At 36.7% G+C, this 19,222-nt stretch overlaps 1 protein-coding gene across 3 annotated transcripts; it reads right to left on the bottom strand.

Moving 5' to 3' along the window:
• Positions 1–3,404: 3,404 nt before the first annotated feature.
• LOC123880244 lies at positions 3,405–18,074 on the bottom strand. Of its 3 annotated transcripts, none has more exons than XM_045928241.1 (10): positions 17,919–18,074; positions 17,651–17,842; positions 17,440–17,565; positions 17,154–17,359; positions 14,519–14,848; positions 12,007–12,171; positions 11,252–11,515; positions 10,329–10,591; positions 9,261–9,458; positions 3,405–8,857 (listed from the first exon to the last, which is right to left on the bottom strand). In XM_045928241.1, exons 2-10 carry the CDS (start codon positions 17,759–17,761, stop codon positions 4,542–4,544), a joined length of 5,979 nt encoding a protein of 1,992 aa, XP_045784197.1. In that variant the 5' UTR covers positions 17,762–17,842; positions 17,919–18,074; the 3' UTR covers positions 3,405–4,541. The 3 variants fall into 3 exon arrangements, with proteins under 3 accessions (XP_045784197.1, XP_045784196.1, XP_045784198.1); XM_045928240.1 differs by having other exon boundaries at positions 17,651–17,833; XM_045928242.1 differs by having other exon boundaries at positions 17,651–17,822.
• Positions 18,075–19,222: the final 1,148 nt, after the last annotated feature.

The raw sequence follows: 19,222 nt of genomic DNA, 5'->3' as shown, positions 1-19,222 counted from the left end.
GTGTCACACTTTATCGTAAAAATATCGGTTTTTCGGTTTTCATTTACCGATTTTCGGCAAATAACCGATTTATTCAACTTTTTTTGGTCAACAAAAATAAAACGAAATAAAATAATTTAAATAATTTATTAACGATTTAAAAATATTATTAACAATTTTTGGTTCAATGACGTGATGGTGATAAATATTTGACAACGTAGGCTTATGGCATTCTATTTGCAACAATAAGAGTATCATCCCCACCTATTTATTTAAAAATCTTCACTTGAAAGGGTCCAGTTTAAGAAATTAGCTCTAGTATCCACTATTACCCACAAATTAGTCGACGATACTAGAGCTAATTTCTTAAACTGGACCCTTTCAAGTAAAGGTTTTTATATAAACCTGCGAGGATGCTACTGCCATTGGAGCAATTAAAATGCCATAAGCCTAGGTTGTTGTATTAGTTTACAAATTGCGAAAAATCAAATTAAATTTGAATTTCGCGGGCAGACCCGTCTCATGCCCTTAAGGGCCGGCGCACACATGGCGGAGTGCGGCGGAGTTCAGCGCAGAGCATGCCCGCGACGTTTTCTAATCGCGTGACACATTACGCGAATTTCTACCATAGAATGCGCAAGCACGCGTGGGACTGCGCAAGTATCCGCACGGATGCTCAATTAAATTTAGATATTATTTCAATGAGGACAAAGTCGATAATACTTTGACTGTGAAAAATGCTCTGCGCTGCGCTCCGCCATATGTGCGCCGGCCCTTAAAGTACCTAAACTAAACCTGCGTAGGCTTCCAATGCACCACAACAAACTCAGCTGGGTATTTTTTTGTTATTACCATCTCACAATCACACTTAAAACTAGTCAGAGCAATTTATTCATACTATTTTTTTATCATTATCTTTTAGAAAATAAAAACTTTAGATTTCAAGATACATCTCCAAAACGTTGTTTTGAGAGATTATTATAAACTGTATAACAATTAAATATCATAAAATGAATTGCTATAAGTGTAATAATTGTAGTTTTCTGACCAGCGTTTTATATTTAACACAATCGAACGTCTTGGACGAATTATACAAGACGCAAATGCCAAATTATCGTAGTCTTCATAAAGATATTATTCATTTAAAGTTACTGAGGTCAAGTATCAACCGATTTAAGTAATAAAATTTACATTGTCAGGAAATACAATACAAAACCAGATAATGCAACAAAAATTTTGCATAACAACATGACTTATCTCATACTTATGACATACTTTTGTGTCTTATGACACAAAAGTATGTCATTATTATTCAGTTATGTAGTCATGTTTTCAACAATAATAATTGTACTTGATTCTAAAAATACCATTCAAGTGAGAGTCGGATTCGCACAGAAGGGTTCCGCACGATCGTACAAGAAATCTCAAACCAGTGTAATAAAAATGTGCAAATTAATGACGAACGTGATTTAGTTAAACTAATTATTTGATTGGGAACACAAATCTTTAATTTTTTTGTGATGTAACCATAAGTTCACGGTTTTCAAATTTTTTCGTTCAATTGTGCTATAAGACATTGCCACCAGCCAAATGTCATGATTCCTATTTTGATTCCCCCAAAATGGCAGACCCGGGGGGCAGACAGACAGACAACGAAGTGATCCTTTATAGGTTCCTGTTTTCCTTTTGAGATATGAAACCCTCGACAAATGTAAATCTTTTCCATTAAACTACATTAACCAAAATATATTCTAGTAAAATGTATGAAACAAAAATTTTCAAAATCTATTTATGTGGATTTAGAAAATCATGATCAGTTTACAAATTCACAAAAAAATTAAGTTTACTAAATCAGATATAGATGGCGCTGTTGCCATTAACTTGCATTGTGGCAACTGTGCCACAATGCACACTGGTTAAAATATCTTGTATAATGATATGGAAACCTTCGTGGGTGAGTCCGACTCGCACTTGACCGGATTTTTCATACCTAAAGCCTGACTAACTAAATTCGTCATCATTCCAAAACGCTAAATGGTTGCAATTTTCCGGACAATGCGTTCTTAAAACCACTTTTAGAATGACCACAACCGTTTAAGCTATCGAATAAATTATTTATAAATAAAATTATCTCTGTAATGAAAATGCCATCATCGATGTTTACAGGTATCGTACAATAATCGTCAATTGTTAAAATGTCCATGTATGTCTTCATCCGCATTGACACAGTGAGGGCCACCTCTCTGCTAAAGACTCTTACAGCAAGCTTGACCTGAAAGGTAAAATGAATTATCAATGAATTACACAAATTCGAGCAAATTGTTAGTTATAATATTATGAGACATAAATCACAACATATTGTGTTCATGAACAAATAATGAGGCCTACCATAAAAAAAATTCTGAAATGAATTCTGAAATTCTGAATTCTAAAAGAAGCCCTAAATTTGCGGCAATATGCGGCAACGGAAATATGACACTTTTAAAAACTTATTACAAATTATTATTATTTCTAACCACAAAGTTATACAACTTTTGTTTCAACTTTTGTTCGACGTGTGACAGATACCACTCGTGCTAGTGGCGCCAGCTGGTGGTCCTTAAAAAAGTAGACCCCTATTAGTATTATTTTTTAATTTACAAAGTAAGATAACTATACTAGTTAAGTGGGGTTCATTCTAAAACAGATATTATTTATTTTTATGTCTAATGGTTTTTGATTTATCGTGCAAAATGTCAGTAAAAATACCAGAGTACGGAACTCCCGGTGCGGGAGTCGCACTTGACGGTTTTTTTAATTTTTTTCTATTATGTCGACTCCGTAGATAATATCTATGGTCTATATGTTGTCTTTGGTCTTCAACCATTGTCTTCAACAATGATAGTAAAACTCTGTGGTAAAACTGAACCGAAATTAGCGAGTACTGCCCCCTTGTACGTGGTGTTGCTGAGTAAAAAAATCTAAATTACACTGTTTTTTTATAAATATTATAGTCATTCCAATCTATTATTATCGAAGCATTCCATATACATAACTTCGCGCTATAGAGCTTCCTGATAATAAATAATTAATACTTGTATATTTTGTTGTTTCTGTTATTTTATTTTTTGTTGTTTTAGTTATTTTATTGTTTGTTGTTTTAGTTATTTTATTTTTGTTATTTCTGTTATTTTAGTTTTATGAACATTTTTTAAAAATAAATAAATACAGCATCTAAAGTCTGCATCATATATGCCGGATTACCGGGGGCCCACCGTATTAGGTATGTAATAGTGTATTGTGATACGTTATTCTTTTACAAACTAGTGACGATTGTAATCAGTTGCGGCTCAGGCTTACAAACATCAGCTCTTTTGTAATAACTAATAATCCACTTACCTCCCTCGTGTCACAATGTACTATTATAAAATAAATTTAGACATGGATATTTTGAAAATCTTTATTTCCATTTTTACACATGAAGAATGTTGTCAATATTTCTTATGCTTAGTAATTTTATTAAACATATCTAATCCTTAATTAATATTTAAGCAGAAGTACTTAGTTAATGCTGCTAAATATTAAATCAATATTAAAATATTTACACAACAATGAATGTAAGAAAATTTAATAGGTAATAATAATAATCATAGAATTTAAATCAATATAAAATAACAATACAAATTGCAATGCTGAGCTTATAATTAATATTTTCCATTAAATAATAACTATGTAATAAACTTAATTTGTGTAATTTTTCTCCAAAAATATTAAATAAAAATATTTATTGCATGGCCTGCACTACTAATTTTTTAGGATCAAAGCATATCGCGCCTACGAGTTCTACTGAAGCGACGCATCTTTTCTAAAATGTTACGAATCTATATTGAACTTCATTTCCACCACGTCTCGTACTACATGGCTACCTACCTACTTCGCAACCAGAGAACGTCGCGCACGGGATCTCGCGTCTTTTGCGACCGCCTAGTTATATTATTACTAGGCAGCTGATGAATTACGTGACGTGGCGAATTAACTACTTGCGTCGCTTCTACTCTTCGCCAATATGCCTTGAGCCTCACATTATTTTGATTATGACATTTTCTTAATAGCTTAGCTATATTAACATTAACACAGAGAAACAAAATCATCCTTCACTCACTGTAGGTATTACACAAGTATTACAATACAAGTATCAGATATCGTTTTGTTCGCAAACACCTATCTTAAGCAGAAACAGAAACTTAGAAGTTGTTTTTCCTTAAAACTATAATTTTAATGAGTCACAATATGCTCTGTTGAATCATCACAGGCAGAAATTATACTAACGCTGCAAATGCTGCAAACTAATAATAATCATGGGTCACTAATAGTAAATTGTCATGTATCTTGCAAAACAGTATTGAATCCGTAGAATGAATAATGATTAATTAATTATTATTTTCACAAAGATGCTATCATAATAACTCTACAAACAACATAAATTACATTTTCCTATACCAGTTGTCACATTGATAGTTAATTAATAATCATAAAATAGCAATTTATTATGTGGTCTCCATCACTGGGATGTAGGATTATAATTAAAGCCAGGAAGGCCGGTTGATGGAATCATAGGGCTGGCTGTACGCGGACGGGTAGAGGGTCATCGTCTGTCGCTGGAGCTCCTCCTGATAGCGCTGCAAGTATTGTTGGTACAGAGGCGACGACGGCTCCGTGCCCACGAATGGATACCCGGCACGGACTTGCGAGTGCCCAATGAAAGGCAACGAGCTGGTGCTCTGGTGGTTCGAATTTTGGTGCGCTGGTTTCGCTAATTTCTCGGCCGCCGCCTCGTTAGTCCTTTGCTGGTGAGCCACTGCTGCCGCCATGTAGTTGGCAGCCATCAGATGATTCGTGTTGTTGCGGAAGTCTTCGATCGTGAATCCGCCGTTGTCGGCATACATGCCGCTGAGAGCCATGTTCGTGGAACTACCGAAGTTAAAGGGGCTCGCTGGCATCATATTCGACCTAACAGATGTTAGAACGTCACTGTTGCAGGTGGATGTATGGTAGGGCTGTCCCACCTGTGTCGTTGCGTTTGAAACCCTCTTCTTCTTGTTCTTTTTAGCGTCCATCAGGGCGCTAACGACGCTCTTGTAAATATCGCTATCTTTACTCATCGCAGTGCTGGATGCTTGTGAGTATGTGCTGGCAGAAGTAGTCGCGGGGTGATGAGCTTCGGAAGCTATATTTTTATTAAACATTTGCGCCATTTGAAATGGTTTGTCGTGATACAATGAACTGGAACTGTTTGCAAAGCTAGACAAATACCTTTCATCATTTGTATATCGTTCCAACATCTGTGGAATATTTGGCAGGTTTCGCAAGGTTTCTATGGGCAGAGCGGAATGAGTGCTGTATGGCGTTTTGTATGATAATGTTGATCCAAGTGGATGGTTTTGCGCAAGTTTCTCAGCTTTGTGGGCTTTCATACGTGCCTCTATAATCCTCTCCATTGAGTTATAATCTCTGATTGTTGCAGTCGTATACATTGCATCAGATTTAATAAGTCCTCGTGGATTAGGTATTCTTAATTCGGATGGTAAGTTTTGTTGTACATCTTGATTTCGTTGAGTACTTGATCTGGGAACATTATTATAATTAGTGCATTGCTGGTGTTGTACAGTTTTGTTGTAGTTTATTGCACTAGGAATTGTAGTCTCAGATGATTTTGATTTTTCTTCATTATTAGCTGAATAATTGTTAGCAGAGTAATCGGATGGTACCATTTCCGGTTTTCGCATTTGATTCATCTTCCAATTGCCATAGTCGAGGGCGGCTGATGAAGAGTTATTGGTGCTAGTGTATAGTTTTTTATTTGCTGCTTCAATGTCATTCAAGGAAAATGAGTTTAAAGGCTGTCCGGTCGGCAATGTATCATATTGATTATGGTGTGCATGTGGGATGTTATGATTAGTGGCGATTTCGTTATGCGGCCTCTCATGAGTATGAGCTGGGGTCATATTACTCAGCCCAGTTGATGGTTTACTTAATGATTTTGGCAACTGTTGGTTGTTTATTCCAAGGTTGATTGCAATCGCCTCTATTTCGAAGCCTTTTTGTGGTGGACCCAAATTTGGTTTAGCTTCTCTGCTCACAAATTCCACATCATGGGACTCTACATTACTCTTCCTATCTTCTAAGTTCATGTAGCCCATGTTCACCATATCGATATTGTCTTTTTTTGTGACACTTGCAGGTTTTGTGAGATCAATATGAGGAATTTCTTTCTTATCATCGCGTGTTGTAACATTGTTTTCGAATGAAATTTTGTCTCTATTTTCCGAGACTTGTTGCTCGGTGTAATCGTGGGAATTATTTTTCTCACGTAATGTATTTAATTTCAATGATTCGGACTTCTCGCTGAGGGCCAGAGCTATATCATCCACTGATGTTGATGGCATAGTTTGGACAGAAAGTAATGACTGGGAACTTTTTGCATAGTCTTTTTTAATCAGTGAAGATTGAATAGTCTCCTTATTTTCTGTAAGTATCTTAGAAGATATTGGGCTTTCAGGGTCATTGTATGTCCTCTTCTTTACTGGAAACAGTGACGTTTTTGGATCTGGTAATATTTGAACAGCGCTCGCCGGCTGCGAGGTTGAAATGCCAGGTTGAGGAGATATTTGTGGCTGAGAATAATTAGTTTGCGCAGGTGGGTATGGAGACGGTGTAGGTGAAAAGGGGCCGTTAAAATGATTTTGCTGAAATGAGTCTGGGCTTAGAGATGTATAATCTTCGTGAACCTTTGGAGGCTTGCTGACTAAGGGTGCTTTAGAAGTATCATAATAAGGTGGCGCGTTTTGGCCATATGTTGGTAAAGGGCTTTTGTTATGATCGACAAAATAGTTCGGCGTAGCCGATCCTGCATTGCTGTTAGAAGCGTAGACGTGTGGAGAATAAGGCGAGTAAGGAGATTGCGGTCCATCTCTGGGGCTGCAACTTTTTTCAGGACTACTCTTAACGGAAGTAGTATCATGGTAAAATCCAGCACGAACAGTACCATTAATGATGGGGTAGGTAATTTTCTGAAAATCATCCGTTCTCGGCGATGCAGGCGACCGCAGCAGAGGCGATGTGTGTGACATTTGGTGTCTGGGAGAATCCAAATCTTGGCTAAATGAAGACCTTTCCGAAACTGAGCTCCCAGTACTGGTTCTGCGTTGGCGCGGAGTTGCAGTTGCGCTTGGAATAGGACTGTCACCGCCATCAGGGATAGGCGAGGTCAAATCGTTAAGAGAGTCATATTTCGTGGTAGTATTCTTTGGACTTGTAGTTTTCGAGTCACTGTCAGGTTTGTCAGTTGTTTTATCTTCTGTTTCAGTTTCCTCAACCTTTTTCTTTGTGCTTGTAGAAGGATTTGTAGTTTTAGGCGCACCAAAAGCCTTAAACCAAGCACTCAAGTTTGGAGTGGCTTTTTCCTGACTCGGCTTGACTACTATTGGTGGATCTGTTTCTACTTCAGCATCTTTTTTTGTTGGCAATGTGGGGTTTTCGTCAGGTTTATTTTCTACGATCACCTCGGCCGTTTCAACTTCTTTAGGTTCAATAATTTTCGTAGTTACTTTTTCCTCCTCAACCTTAGGTGGCTCATCATTAAAATTATGATCATTTCCTAGTGTGAATTCTACAGTTGCCAAAACGGAACCGAGACTGAGTTTCGGGCTACATTCTTCTCCTTTGTAGGAATCACGAACTTTACTCAACGTTCCGAGACACGTGATATCTTCTGCTTTTTCTGTGTTTTTATTACTTATATTCGTCAGTAAATTACCCTTGCTTTTTCCAGGCTGAAGTCTCTCAATAGTCCTTTGAATTTCTCTTCTTTTCACAATTTTAGGTTCACGCGAAGATGGTCGTTTTCGACATAACTCCTTTCGAGAAAGCGTCGGTTTTTCCCCGAGAGAAGAGTCGTCGTCCAGGCGGCTGTTGTCATGCTCCTCGGTGGAAATAGTCTGCGCCGGACTGTCGCACGGAGAACTGAGCGCAGAACTCTTGGGGGCGTCGTCCAGCCACTTACTAATATCTTTGACGGCTTGTTCCAATGCTTCAGAGGCTGATGCATTTTTTGCTGAACTCTTTTTGCCTTTCTTACTAGTTGACTTGTCTTTTAGACTTTCGACAGTATCATCTTCGGAGAACTCAGTTTCATCATCTTTACCAGAACCTTTGTAATCCTTAGAATGAGATCCATTTTCGGATCCTCCTGGTGTGAAAAGGCTGTTAAAAAGCGAGGTGTCTTTGTACTTTTCGTTTTTAGCCTTGAGCTTTTCGATGGTTTCGCGGAGCTTTTGGTTCTTCTCTGGCACATGTACGTTCTGCTTGTCCGCCTTGTGCTTGAAGTCGAACAGCGACTCCCACGCGCCCGCAGCTGCGTGGCGCCGCCGCTCCTTTATCTTGTCGTACTTGTCCTTGAGGAAGTCTGGCTCGGGCGGCTGCGGCGAGGGCGAGCGCGAGGGCGAGTGCGAGTGGATGGAGGGCAGCGGGCTAGCGCTCCTGCTTCTGCTGGAGCTCTCCAGCGACTCCTGCGAAGCACTCCTCTTCAACTCCTCCATCGGCTCCACATCGTGGTGTTTATTTTTCTTTCTCTTTTGTTTGGATTTTTTGCCTTCCTTGTCTTTGTTCTTGCCGTGTTTCCTGCTGTGTCTTTTTGATTCGTGATTGGATTTGTGAGAGTTTTTCTTGTGATTCTTGGAATGTTTGCCGTGGCGCTTATGTCCCTTGCGTTTCTTCCTTCCCTTGTCGTGTCGGCTTTTATGAGATTCCTTGCTTTTTTTTGCTTCACTTTCGTCTTCGTCGTCTTCTTGCCTTTCTTCTTCTTCTTCCTTCTTTTCTGATGAACTAGATTTTGCCTCTCCTATAAATAAGACATGATCTATTAAAATAAACTGTCCTCTGTCTTTTTCCTTCAAGATAGATTCAGCAGTTAAGCCATGAAAAGGTATAATAGACTGCTAGTCTGCTAGGGATGACTAAAACACGCAATGTAAAACTAGATGATGCCCCCAACATCGCCCGCGTGATTAAAGTTTTTGGACATAGCATAATAATTTTCCATATTGAAAATAACCTATATTAATAAATTCATAGAATGTATACAATTAAAATTTTTTCAGCACAAGTTGGAAATACAACATTTAGCCATAATCTCTATTTCAAAGAATAATAAAATGAGTATAACTCTTATTCCTACAAAGATCCTAGGTTCTGGCTCTCCTGTAAAGTTGATTCTTTTGGATTAAGGATGTGAACTTTATTACCTGTATCAGAATGAGATTTCCTTTTCTTCCGCTTATGTGGGGTGGGCGACTCGCTACTTTTCAACTTGTGTTTTCTGGATGGAGTAGGCAATTGATACTCCACAGCGATTTCTTCATCCGAGGAGGAAAGACGATGAATGTATTTCTCCGTGAGACGATCGAAAGCGGCCTGTAGATTATCCACCATCATTGTGTACTCTGAAAACATTATTAACATTAGCTTTTGTACCATAAAAAGTAAGCATTGATTTGTCACATCGTTAAAAATCAAATCAAAATTTTTTTTTCTAGAGGATGCCCACAAATTAGTTCACATGAATTTAGGTTTCCGAAAAGCTCCATTGGAACTCTGATTTTCCAGAACAAAAAGTAGTGAATATAGTAGCAAGGGATGCAAGCTATATCTGTACCAAATTTTGTCAAAATTGGTTAAGCGAATGGGCCATCAAAAGCTAACAGACAGACAGACATGTAGACACATCCTTTTGCATTTATAATTATGGATTATGGATATATTAGTATGATTTCTTTTAGGCTAGGAATTCTGCTATATGTTCTAAAATCGACCTCCCTGGTGCAGTGGTCTTAGTAGTGTAAAGCCCCGGGTCCGCCTGGCAGGGATTTGGAATTTTATAATTTCTACATTTCTGGTCTAGCCTGGTGGGAAGCTTCACCCGTGGCTAGTTATCACACTAACAGCAAAGCCGTACTGCTAAGCAATTTAGCGTTTCAGTACGATGCCGTGTACCAATAGGTTATAGGATTAATAAAAACTGCCATACCCCGCTTCGTTAGCCCGCTTCCATCTTAGACTGCATCATCACTTACCACCAGGTGATATTGCATTAAAGAGCTAATTTGTATCTGAATAAAACTAAATGGGAGTAGTTAGCGAGCAGATGTTAGCCTTGCAGCGGCTTTACTTCTTAAATGGCATGTCTAGTATGTGATATGCCAGATGACTTGTGAACAAAATCTCAATCCCCAAAATCATCAATATGGGTAGGCTCTTAGAATAGGTCAAAACTATGGCAGGATAGCAGTCAATGCCAATAATAAAAATATTACCATTGTCTTGGCCATTGTACAGGCGGCAATTGTTGACGATAAGTTTGAAATCTCCTTTGAACATGGAGAAATCTGTATAGTATCCACTGTCCAGACGCTCCTCCATTTTGCGTAAGTCCATGGGCCGTCGTATGACGGCGTAGTAGTTCGGCGCATATTCTTCTTCCACTGGGTCCATGAACGGCCAGGCGTCTTCGTGTGCTGTGAGTTGTTCCAGCACTTTATACATATCCGTTTGAATATCTTCTTCCGTTTGACTGAATCTGAAATGTGATTACTGCTAACTGCTTTTGCTACTCTAAATGCTATTTATATACTGTATAGTATACAGTATATAAATTGCTCATATATGTATACAGTGTATACATACATAATATTCAGTTATATATTATGTAAAAAATTGCAAATTGCATTGTGGAGTCTATGCCTCCTTAGGATGCTTCAGAGTCAGAGTGAAATTTACATAGTGTGTTCTAGAAAAATTGGAGATAATATGTGTTAATTCAAATCAAATCAAATTTCTTTATTGCAAATTTGGGTAAACAGTGGTTTGTGTGTTGCTTGCTTTTCCTGCTTCTTAAGTGAAAGAAGGCCAGGCGGTGCATATCGCATGATGCATGCTGTATCAGACAGATTTGTGTTTTGGCAGATTATAGCAAATTAAGACTTTTTACATTGTAGATAACGACTCATGCAACTGAGTCCAAATATCGGCAGTTAAAAACACCAAGTTAATTGTGGTATGTACCCATCATAATGTAAAAAAAGTCATTAAACAAAGAAATAAAATCATTAAATTTTAAGGCTTAATTTAGTATAATCCGCCAAAACAGGCAAAGGTTTCTTGTATAATATCATGGACTACTGCCAAGTAACGTAGAACGCCTGCTTCTATCCAACACTAAAAATAACACAAGACTTACATTTGTGAAGTTTTAAGTTTCTTCCTTGTACTATTAACCGGTTCATCGTTGTCCGGTATAACGATCTGGCCGGTGGCGGCCGCGAGGGAGTTGTTGGTTTTCCTACCGGTCTTCACCACGGGCCCTGGGGGCGGCTCACCCTTATGAGTAGATGAATTTTTTAATCTCTTGTCCTTCGCTTTCGACTGTCTCGACGTTTTCTGTGGCATTTCGTCTTGTCTGCTCACCGAACTGTCTGATGAATCCGACGATGACGATTTTGATCTAGAATTGAATATAAAGATGAGATATACGCACAACAGACGGAAACGTTTAAGTGCGGAAATCAGCCCAGAGAGAAGAAGATAGATGAGAAATAGTAGTGTTAACATAATGTCGATCATCAATTCAATGTCATGTACTTATATAGGTAACGCAGTATAGACAAATATAATCAGAATAGCCGGGTGAGTTTAGTTTTTGAACTTTATCGATAGGGTAGTAACTGTAAGTCTACAAAGCATGTCGCAAAAAACAGAGGAAACTGGCGCCAGATCGTTCACAACAGGATTCTTGGGTCATGACCCTCAGTAATAGGAAACTCGACGCAGAGAGAGATAGAGAGATAACTATTACGATTTCCATAATCCTAACTAGTTTCTAATCAGTATCCTAAGGGAATGCTAAAATTCCCAGATCGAGGACCTCCTGTTTGAAGACCACAGTGCTTAACATCGTGCCAGGGAAGTCATGTGTTTTTGGAAGGTTTTGCCTACCTCAGTTGATTCCGTCGTTTGGCTCTGTTCTCTCGTGCCGCACTTGGACTTTCCTTACTATCTTCGTCCTTAGAGTCATAAGAGCTCTGTTTGGTCTCCTCCTCTTTCTGCTTGATCTTCTGCAGTACGCGACTCGATGTGCGGCGCGGCGCTAGCTCCAATAACCTAAGTAGTAGAAAAACCTCCATCTTTTTATCTAAATTCAAAATAAAAACAACTCTCTATAACGAATTCCAAAGGACTCACCATTTTCTTTTGTTACAGGTATGAATAGTTTTCGTTATAGAGAGATTCAATGTGTATGGGTTTAAAGTATACTACACAAACTCGGTAGTTTTTCGGTATAGAGAAGGAGGACGAAAACGAGAAGGATAGGAGGAATAAATATAAATGGAGGAGTTAAGTTTTATCATCTTTAGGAAGAAAAAATAGTAAAAATAGAAAAAATTGTATGAGATGGTTACAGACTTTTGCAATAAAATCATCAAAATATATATTTAATTTATATATGTATATATTGTAATGACTAAGGTATTACGGTAATATTATAATAAGGTATATTAACGGTCAAGGGTACTAAAAGGAAAGTTAAAAAAGGGTTGGCCTCGTCCACAAACTAAAGGTCGCTCAGCTCGCTATGGAGCGAGCTATGTTGGGTATCACTCTCAGGGATAAAATCCGGAAAGAGGAAATTCGCAGAAGAACAAAAGCGACTGACATAGCTCAAAAGATTAGCAAGCTGAAGTGGCAATGGGCAGGTCGTGTCTGTCGTAGAACCGACGGCCGATGGGGCTGACGTGTTCTGGAGTGGAGACCGCGTACGGGCAAGCGCAGTGTGGGCCTACCTCCTGCCTGCTGGACCGATGACCTGAAGAAGGTGGCGGCGAGTGGGTGGATGAGGAAGGCGGAGGACCATGTTTGGTGGCGCGCTCTTGGAAAGGCCTATGTCCAGCAGTGGACGTACAGGCTGATGGATGGATGGATGGATATTAAAGGTACCTATGTTATCTATCATTACTGAAACGAATCGCTCAGCAGCATAGTTAGACCAAATGTCATGTTTATGTTTGGGTCAAACCACATCCGAAAACATTATAAATATATACAAGTAGCACTTTTGCGCTATTTTTCTAAAGATTGTACAGCAAAATTGACACAAAGAATAAATATATTAAGATGTATTTATGTAATGGTAAAAGTTGATGGTGTTATCCTTGATAAATAGGGAAAAGTGACTGATTGACTAATCTATCAACGCACAGCTTAAACTACTGGACGGATTGGGCTGTAATTTGGGAAGCAGATAACTATTATGACATAGACATCTGCTAAGAAAGAGTTTTGAAAATTTGAATAGTCAAGCAACAAAAATAATTGCCTTTAGCAGATCAGTGGCACACCATCATGTCGCAGAGCAAATTTTATACTTATTAAAGTTGGATTGCATACTTCTCGTGACTAAATTTACAGATCACTTATATATCTTAAATCTATCTATTATCTAAAATAAATTACTCTAAAAAATTACTGTTACTGTTTGCTTAGCTTTAAAGTTTGTTCATAAATATGAGTGTGTTTAAAATACCAAAATACTAGTTAACACTCTTATGTAAGCTTTTCATGTTACTTTTATTGCATAATGTGTATTATATAGAAAAAGATACATGAAATGTTTTATATATAATAATATACTTAGTATGTTATATGTATAATATTTTTCTAATAATAGACCTTAAATTTACACAAGCTGCGTGAATTTTGTGTTGACTGTTATATTGATGTATATTTAATGAATGTGTTTATGTTGGTTTTGTAAGTGTAGAATATGTTGTACTTCATTGAAGCATATACTTTAATATAAAATAGTACCACAAACAAATTCAAACAAGGTTAAATGCATGTTTATTTAAAACCTGGCAGATTTCTCATGCAAAAAGTGTCAAAACTTAAATTTAGCCATCGGTTACATGTTTAATTTTTTTTGTGGTAATACTGAATTCGTTGTGATACGTTTTATTTTAATGAAAACTAATGCAATAGTATTTTATTGATAGAATGAAAACAAACATTTCGCCAACTCTTAAACAACTTCCAACGATAAACAAATAAAATTGATTTAACAGGCACATCCTATCAAAACCTCAATACTTTTGTATAGGTATTTTAATAACATTAAGAATCTTGAATTCTAAATCATTGGCGAAGTGCATTGTGGTGATGTGGAAGAATTTTGAAGTGGAACTGAAATTTAGAAGGACACAGGTCCAAATACATGATCTTAGTCATATAAACGTATTAATATAGCATAGCGACGATGTTGGAAACTAAAAAAAAAAACTAAAAAATTACCTAATAAACTTCTTCTACCTACACAAGTTATCCAAAATCTACCATACCATACCTTACCATACTACCATATCTTATTGTAATGGAAATCTGTCAAAATGTCGAATTCAGTAAAAGTTTAGTTTGTAGTTTGAAAAATTAACCTTAAAGAAGTAGTAGTAAGTACCTTTTGCGTTGTAAGCGTTCCTTCTCTTGAAACAGCCTTGGTATTTCTGGAAGGAAGTTTTGCGAGAGCGAGCGATGCAATTCCTTTTCAACTTTACTAGTCGCTCGGCTGAATTTCTCAGTTAGGTGGGTCCAATCATCTTCGGTGAAGCATACAACTTGCCACACTCTGTCTGTCTCATCATCGTCGAGCCAATCGTCGCCATAAAACCACCCGCGTTTTCTGCTCTCCCTCTTCTTTTTTTTACTTTTCCCTTTTCTTTTTATTATGTCCTCCCGATATAATCTCGTTCCGTAAAAGTACCAATAAGCTGAATCGTTGTCATCCCATCTGAAATAAACAATAAAAATATAGTTAGGTCTAGTCAATGCAACACTACACAGTTGGGATATTGGCGCAAGAATGCCAGTGTGTTGGTACAAGGTCTAGGTATCACACTAATCACACTAATATTATAAAGGAGAAAGTTTGTATGTGTGTGTGTATGTTTGTTACTCCTTCACGCAAAAACTACTGGACGGATTGGGCTGAAATTTAGACTGGAGATAGACTATACCCTGGATTAGCACATAGGCAACTTTTTATCCCGGAAAATCAAAGAGTTCCCACGGGAATTTTAAAAAACCTACATCCACGCGAACGAAGTCGCGGGCATCAGCTAGTGATTTATATTTTGGAGCTACCTGAAACTGAATATCCCTTAAAACAAGGTTTTGAAGGCTGAAATCTGTAAGAGTACATCTTTAACATTACAAAAAACTTAAGTTAATGCCATATTTTATTCAATAAGAGTACCTCTTTAACATAAAAAAAAATATATTTTAAGTCAACGAGAAGGTTTGGATTCCTTTAATGGTTTTTGAAAGACATACAGATAGACAACAAAGTGATCTGTACCTTTTTTTCTTAAGAAATTCTAACTATCCAACAGTCTAAAAGCAGCAACGAAAAGACTAAACAACCTTGTATCCGATTATGACAAAATATTTTACGAAGATTTTATGTTTTGTTTAGGATCCGAGTTTCAATAAAGTATAGTGCACAAACTGCACATTGCACTACTTGTAGATATTATATAATAACTCCAGTTATGCAACAGTTCTATAAAGTATAATTTTCTTCACATAAAATTCAAGAAGTTTGATGATCTTGTTTATATACTGCATAATCCTAAAAGTTCACATTGATATTTATCTATACCCTTTTGTATGTGAATGCACATCATGCATGGTAGTGAATATTGCCTTTGTTTAGTAATGATATAAACATCCTTTATGGAGTCTCAGAAATGTTAAGATAACTATTTAGTTACTTTGTAACTGATTCCCTGTATGGATGGGATTTTTAAACATTTTAAAACTGTTTTGGGACCCTGACAATACTCTGCTTTTAATCATTTCTGAGAAAATTTTACTATCTTGTTTAACATATTAGTTATTATGATAAGGTGCCTTTTAAGTTGTAGCCAAATTTTTGCCAGGTTCAAAGGTAGTTAGTTATATCCTTTCTCCAGCTGATATTTTCAAAAGAATAGTGCTGGTTCTAAGCTCGTTTTTCTTTGTGTCAAGTCAAAATAGACATTCAGGAATACAATGATTTGCGTAGACCTAAAAATTGGTACAAATGTTGGGAATACCAATATAAATGAACTGTGAAAAGTCCCCATTGATCTCACATTTAGAAAAAATATATATTCAAGGTCAAAGTTCACAAAAATGGATGTTTTGCATTTTCCAGCTAAATGGTAAATTTTATCGTAAAATAGGTTAGACAAAAATTGTAGTACACAAAATTATTTACAGAATTTGTCAGCTTTTTTTTCTAAGAATCACCTCCTTCCTGAGATGTTGTGATTCTAAAAGTTTACCTTCACTTATTTCCCTAAGAATTTAAGGAAATAAGTGTAAGAAAAATTTTTAATTATCAATGGTAATCATCATCAATATGATCAACCCATCATCCGCTGACTACTGAGCATGGGGTCTCTTCTCAAAATGAAAGGGTTTAGGCCATAGTCTGCTATGCTGGCCCAGTGCAAATTAGCAGACTTCACATACTTTTGAGAACATTACGGAGAGCTCTCAGACATGCAGGTATCCTCGCCATTTTTTCCTTTGCTATTATTGCAAATGATATTTAATTGCTTGGAACACACATATCTCAAAAAGTTAGTAGTTCATGCTCCAATCTCTTAAATAGAAAGCCAATGTTGTAATCACTATTGATATTGATATGAGAATAAGGTTTACACTCCATTCTTTTTTCTTTTATTGGCATGTGTAGCAGGTATGTTATGGATAATGAAATTTTATATCTGGATATGGATGGGGATATAGGAATAATGTTTCAGATATAGTTATGGATATGAAGTTACTTCAGATTATCTGTTAGTTTTGAAAAGTATCAAGCTTAGCTAAACAATTTAGGACCCTTGTTATAAACAGGTTGGTGTTACACATCCCAGATCAAATTAAATCCCTGAATATTTTCAAACTAGTCAAGCATCGACTATGAAAAATTAAGGTTTCTATATAAATACAATAACAATTAATAAATGTCCATTGTCTTATGTTCTTTAGCTGTTAATGAAACTAACTACAGAACTCTGTATTTACTGTACAATTTATAAACTTACCCTAGTGGCTCCACTCTTAAACTTTCAGCTTCAAGGTTCTTAAATAAATCAAACACATCTTCAGCATCCAGTCGAAAATCACATAGTGCATACAATATCTCCACTTTAGTGCGGAGCGGAAGGAATTGAAAGTCAATGTCAGTATTGAAAGGGTTGAATCTTCCTGTATCTTGACATTTTTGCCTAAACAATCGCCTCAGATACATCTGCAAGAATATACAATGTTATGATAGTACAACTCAAACCAGTGAGACAGTGCAACCTCAACTTGGTGTTTATGCATTACCTGATAATTAAAAGCCGAGATATCATTGTTGCCTAAGCAACCATTCAAGAGCCGCACAATAAGTTCCGTCAAGAGGGAGCTAGCCGACTCCTCAGTGCCATCTGTCAGAAGAGCTTCTTCTAATTCCTACAAATTCAACAACATTCAGCGTGATTAGTCACTATAATCAGCGTCAAACCCGTTGTAAAACATAAATCACGCTTTTACTCACTTCGATGTCAAAATCCAGAAGATTGAAAGCAGTCCTGAACAGGGAACAAAAGTATGCAATGCTGGGCACTTCCCACCATGACTGAATGTCTAGAAACCGTGAGAAATTCATTCAGACATCACTTTTTGGGATACTGTCCTGGAGAAATACGCCTACTTAATCTTCCGATTTACTGAAACACACCTAAAATAGCTTTAGAAGACGGAAACATAACCTTAAATTTACTCACTGCCACAGAGTTCACATCATTATAATAACAACTATATACCCATAATCTAGTTTTTCCAATAAAATTGATTCGTTAAATTTACCGATATTTCTTTTTATTTCGAAAGAAAAGATACTATATGCGTTGTGTATCAGACACAAACGCCATAACAGTTTATAAATTGTACAAGTTAGGTACTTATTTTACGTGAATTATTAAACAGCAGTAACTATTTTAGATATAAATGCATTTATATAAACATTTTTAATTAATAAATAATGTACAAGGAATACTAAGGATTTTTAAGACAATTGCTGCAAATTAATTATAAATTAGGAGATCTGAAACGTTTGCACTTTTAGCGGAAGTTTATTCAGCCTAGTTTATCTCTTTTTCAGCGTTGCCAGAATGTTACTTTTGTAACATTTTACGTTACTTTTGACCCCCTCATGTTTCCTCCATGTTACACGACTCAAAATGTTACTTTACGTTACTTTTAGGACTTCATAAAAATATTCAAATTTTTCCCAGCAAACCAAAAATAATCGTGAAACGGAACGCATCCAAGTTAGTTTATTTCACTTTCTCTAAGTTATTGGTCTAAGTTCACTTTGTTTTGTAATTACTCTGTGATTAAAAAAGTGTTTTGTTTGTTTTTCTCTGTGACTCAACTTTGTTTTGGCCAAGTTTTGGCTAATAAAGTTATTCGTGGACTTCGTCTGTGGTGGCGTTTGCTGGCGCGCGTGTTGTGACTTTTTGGAGTGTTTTTTTGTTAGAAGTGGCCGGTTTTTGTGTTCTGCTAGTGTTTATTGGTGGTGGAACTGACCAAGGAACTGACTGGGAAGCACTCTAAAGGGGCGCCGCGTGTATGTCGGCGGGCGCCGGTACAGACGAAGTCCATTCTTATACATATAGTTTTCCTAACTTGTAAATAACTACAAACTTGACATTGGCTAATCAGTATAAAGCCAGTCGAGAGAAAAAAAAAGTTATTCGTTGCGGGGTAGTGATATTGTAGGTAGTTAGGTATCTAAGTACAAAAAAAAATTGTATCTTTATTTCGTCAAAATTCGAAAGTGATTGGTTTGTTCGTTATCCTTATCGACTGTGTATATGTGTTGCTAACACTACTTGCTTGGTAAGTAAATGTTGTATACAATGTAGTTTTAAGTAAATAAGTAAGTAGTTAACTAATTAGGGAATCAGTAATGCAAAAACAAAGTCATACCTAGTATTTGCAACTGAAAGCAGTTCGTTTTTGTATTGACTGTCATCTTATTATTAAGTCACATTAGTTTCCAGAAGTTCATTTAGCTATTTACTACTTAGTTATTGTTGTAGGTAACTTCGGTTTTCTTTACAGG

The sequence above is a fragment of the Maniola jurtina genome, chromosome Z (genome assembly GCF_905333055.1).
Source record: "Maniola jurtina chromosome Z, ilManJurt1.1, whole genome shotgun sequence".
NCBI classification, from domain to species: domain Eukaryota; kingdom Metazoa; phylum Arthropoda; class Insecta; order Lepidoptera; family Nymphalidae; genus Maniola; species Maniola jurtina.
The sequence above is the reverse complement of the archived record's forward strand: the minus strand, read 5'-3'. Positions and strand labels throughout refer to the sequence as shown.

Excerpts from the sequence above, each read along its gene's own strand:
- LOC123880244 (XM_045928241.1), bottom strand. The coding sequence starts at position 17,761 with ATGAATTTCTCACGGTTTCTAGACATTCAGTCATGGTGGGAAGTGCCC. Across the intron at positions 17,360-17,439 it reads TCTCGGCTTTTAATTATCAG|ATGTATCTGAGGCGATTGTT; the intron begins GTAATGCATAAA and ends ATATTCTTGCAG. Across the intron at positions 8,858-9,260 it reads GAAATCTCATTCTGATACAG|GAGAGGCAAAATCTAGTTCA; the intron begins GTAATAAAGTTC and ends TCTTATTTATAG.